Source organism: Bombina bombina, chromosome 3, assembly GCF_027579735.1.
Source record: "Bombina bombina isolate aBomBom1 chromosome 3, aBomBom1.pri, whole genome shotgun sequence".
Classification (NCBI taxonomy): domain Eukaryota; kingdom Metazoa; phylum Chordata; class Amphibia; order Anura; family Bombinatoridae; genus Bombina; species Bombina bombina.
In genome coordinates, this window is record NC_069501.1 from 628,539,024 (window position 1) to 628,543,088 (window position 4,065).

At 36.8% G+C, this 4,065-nt stretch overlaps 1 protein-coding gene across 2 annotated transcripts in view; it reads right to left on the reverse strand.

Annotated features, from left to right (window-relative positions):
* The window catches only part of MFSD2A (MFSD2 lysolipid transporter A, lysophospholipid), a 48,253-nt gene extending 45,242 nt beyond the window's left edge, over positions 1–3,011 (reverse strand). The window contains exons 1-3 of one of the 2 annotated variants that reach the window (XM_053707303.1): positions 2,673–3,004; positions 596–724; positions 22–146 (exon numbers count right to left, since the gene is read on the reverse strand). In XM_053707303.1, coding sequence (XP_053563278.1) covers positions 22–146; positions 596–724; positions 2,673–2,762 — 344 coding nt within the window. In that variant the 5' untranslated portion in view covers positions 2,763–3,004. Of the gene's footprint in view, positions 1–21; positions 147–595; positions 725–2,672 lie in introns of both variants that reach the window. The other variant, XM_053707304.1, reaches the window with a different exon arrangement.
* Positions 3,012–4,065: the final 1,054 nt, after the last annotated feature.

A 4,065-nucleotide genomic window follows, 5' to 3' on the forward strand; every position in this document is an offset into this window, starting at 1 on the left:
TACATGCATCTTAACTCTTACCATGGTATAAGACGTCCTAATCCATTCCAGGAGCTTTTACTGACAAAAAATCCAACCAAAGGATCAGTTATGGCATCCCAAGCTCTTCCTGTGAATAGGATTATGGAGGCATAGAATGGAGACATCTGTGTGATATAAATTAAATGCAAATGGTATTGTAAATATAAGGAAAGCTTAGACTATGGATCACACTCTTAGGTGAGTGAAAGTCATACTAATAAAAGGACCGTTAAATACAGTAGAATTGCATAATCAAAAGACAGATATTATGTGTGTATATATATATATATATATATATATATATATATATATATATATATATATATATATATATATATATATATATATACACACACACACACACATATATACTGTGAATTCTTGTACATGCTCAGTAGGAGCTGGTGCCTCAGAAAGTGTGAATATAAAAAGACTCTGCACATTCAGGTAATGGAAGTGAATTGGAAAGTTGTTTGAAATTGTGTGCTCTGAATTATGAAAAGTAAAAATTTGACTTTAGGAAAAGATGTTACGTTTTTGATACAGTTTTTGTCATATATGTGGACATTCCTACCTGTACAACATCGAGCAAGAAAATTTGTAAAAAGAATCCCAGGGCACTGCCAGTGATTTGATACGGTGCACCACCAATAGCATAGCAAATCTTACTGCAGACGGACAGTGTGTGCTTCCCTTGAGGACTCTGCAGAAATACAAACCGTACAAAGATTATGAACACGCTATAGACTATTCATTTAGAAATATGGTACAGTGAAAGACAATTATGGCAGTAACAGCTAGCATGTTACAGGGAGTGCTGAGGATATGCTAAATAATGAAAGCTCCAAATCTGGATACTTGGTGGGAAACAATGACAGAGTGTAAACTATGTAAGGCCCTTTGAATTGAAAGGTTATTTCAGATCCCCCCCAGCCGTGCCAACGCGACTGACAGAACAGAATGTGCATAAAGTAGATTACAGAGTGAACAGAAGGTAAAAATATCCAGATTCCAAATTTGTGAAACAAGATGGAAAGAATTTATATTTTACACAAACACACCCACATCCTATTAAATTAAATCTCATGTGAGCATTTGTGCTTGTAATGCCAGTGTTCCAATCTTGTGCCTGTAAAGTCATGTAAATTGAACATGCTGTGATATGTGTTTATGTTACACCAATAAAGTATAGCATATGAATGTATATTGCATTGTAACAACAATAAAAAGGTGTGTGCCTTGTCAGTTTGTATATATTCATAATGGGAACAGAAAAAAAAAAAAAGAAGAATCTTCACTATTTAGGGAAAAGAAATCAATAAATTAGGGGATGAAAATGCACTGTCTGCTCATCATTACACATATAAAATAGCAATGTTATATTTTGCTGTTCTTTTGCTATACATACTAGAAACTATACAATAGCCTTCAGAAGTACACATGTTAAAAGATACTAATGACAAGGTTTAGCATTTTATTTTGTTTAAAGGAAGATTTATTTGTTATTTTGCGACTGCCATCTTGGATAAGGATAAGTCTAAACTGCTGCTAAAAAGTTAACTTTTTAAAAAAGTGAACCTTCTGTTAATTGTCATTTCCTTTGTATATAAAAGAGAACCTGAATGTTTAACCATTTACCCAATATCTACTTATTTCTTCTTAGTAAATGGTGATACCTGTTATTGGATAAATGTATACAACAAGGAAGATGTTAGACTGTGCAAGTTTTAAAGGGCTCATCCAACATAAACAGTACTTTTCAATTGCTTATACATAGAAGCTGTGAGAAATGACTACATAATAAAGTCATGAAAAATAAAATGTGACCTTGTGGTCACACAAATTCGACCCAGTCACTGAAAGTATATAACCTACATATTCGCTGGAAAATTAAAACAATGTGAAAGAATATCAAAAGGTGAATGTCTGTATATTCAGAAATAGTCATTAATAGGTTTTCAATCAAGGCCACACTTCTTACTTCATTGCAAAAATGTTTAACACTAGAGCATTTCTGCCTTGACAGGGATATTCCAATCATTGCAAAATGAATGAAATTACTGTACATTTCACACCTACTCATACCCCATGTGTAAGACACAAATCATCATTCAATACTGCATATGCAAAGTTAATTTCCTTGTACACAGATTTAAACATACACGTAACTATGTGTGAGTGTATGGAAGCATTGCTTTTTCTTTTATTTCACTTTCTCACATCATGAAACCATCGTAAAAGTTTTGTGTTATTTCCACCTTGCACTACCAAGTGCCATATTTATGATATTTATGTCCATGGTATTTATAACTTTAGGACATCCAAATATCTTCTGACAGATGTGTGGAATAATCAATGCGATCGTTAATTCGTAATCTCGTGTACAAAAACAAAATGACAGATTTTTACAAAATGATATTTCTCTGTTATCATTTACTGTGTATATTGCTGAGAGTCACCAGTGATGCAAAAGAGTTACTAGACAGATAAGGAAATAACGTCATATAAAATGCCACGGAAAGGAAAAAACTAATGTTCATCAGCTGGCATTGGCAATTATAAAACTATAAATCAAAAAGACAATATAAGTGGTGTATATGTGTGTATATATATATATATATATATATTATAAGCTGCTTGTAATATCTGACCTTCGTTCTCTTCGTCTTCTGGTTCTGCCCCAGTAAACCGGTACATGAGGCGCTCTCTGCCTGTTTCTCCATGATACTTGGGGGACTCATAATGAGCGCTGGAGCAGCGAGGACCCACTTGCAATGCTGGAATAATAATGCAGTTTATATTAAGCGCATACCCGCCAGGAGACACTCGGGCTAGCTACAACTATGTTCCGTTTTCCTGCACTAACTCAGCGCCTTGAGCCCAGGATCTGCGATCGTCGTCAATCTGAGCTATAGTGATGAATGAGACACAGCCGGTATCACGCTTCGGTCACGCCCCCATTAAAGAGACAGTACACAATATGACAGATTCATAGAGTCCATATGCCTGAATGTGACAGACACACCCTCCTTGTGCTTGCTTATTGCTGTGTAGTATTATACATGACACCTACTATATTATGTATACACAGTACACACCGTCATACTCACGCCACGTCCTCCTGTACTGTGTATAACCCTTATGTACCGCCTGTTTTATTTGTCTTCAGCTGCACCATGATGTATATACAAATTATTTTATCGAGATACAGGGTCGGCTTAAAACATTGTGTTGCCAGGGTTTAAGAATGAAATGATTCGAACATATATCCATTTACTACAATCTAAACCCAGCTATATTCAGCAAGTCTCCCAGATATGAGTTCAGCAGGTTAAAGTATCACAGAAGAGCAATTCTGATACACAGCTGATAAACCTTGCTCTTAATTAAAAAAAAAACAAAAAAAAAAACTATAAGCCAAACATATACACAATTGCTGCAGTATAGAAGTCTCCAGTGCTTTTGGTGGACTGTTTCTGAAACTGAATTAAGCAGCTGGACCAGTTATAGAGGGGTATGAGTGATCTGTCCTTGCTCAAGTTCCTGAAGAGAAAGGTGCAGCACTGTGCATGAGGTAGAGTAGGGAAACAATAAATAACACTATTGGACAGTGAGGGTGTCAATTATTGGAGGGTACTATACAACATAGTGTCCACCCTCCACTGTGTTGACCTCCCAACTATCCTGACCTGGATCATGGGTTGGGAAGTGTGGTCCACTTCTGCCTGCAGTAGCTCAATGTCCCAGTCTTCAAGGACTAGCCCACCCAGGACCCGCCCTGTCCCACCAACAGAATGTCCAACATTTCCCACAACATGACCTGTCCATGACCCACCTGTGACACAGCTCTGCCTACAAAAACACAGCGGGCCACCCAGGACCGTCTTTAACACAGGGCAAAAGGGGCAGCTGCCCTGGGCCCAGTCTCTGTTGAGGGGCCCAAGAGTCCTAAAAAAAAAAAAAAAAATTATTTTTTTATTTTTTATGGTTCATACCAGACTGCTGATGTGACATGGGGAACACACACATTCAGTCCTAATACTA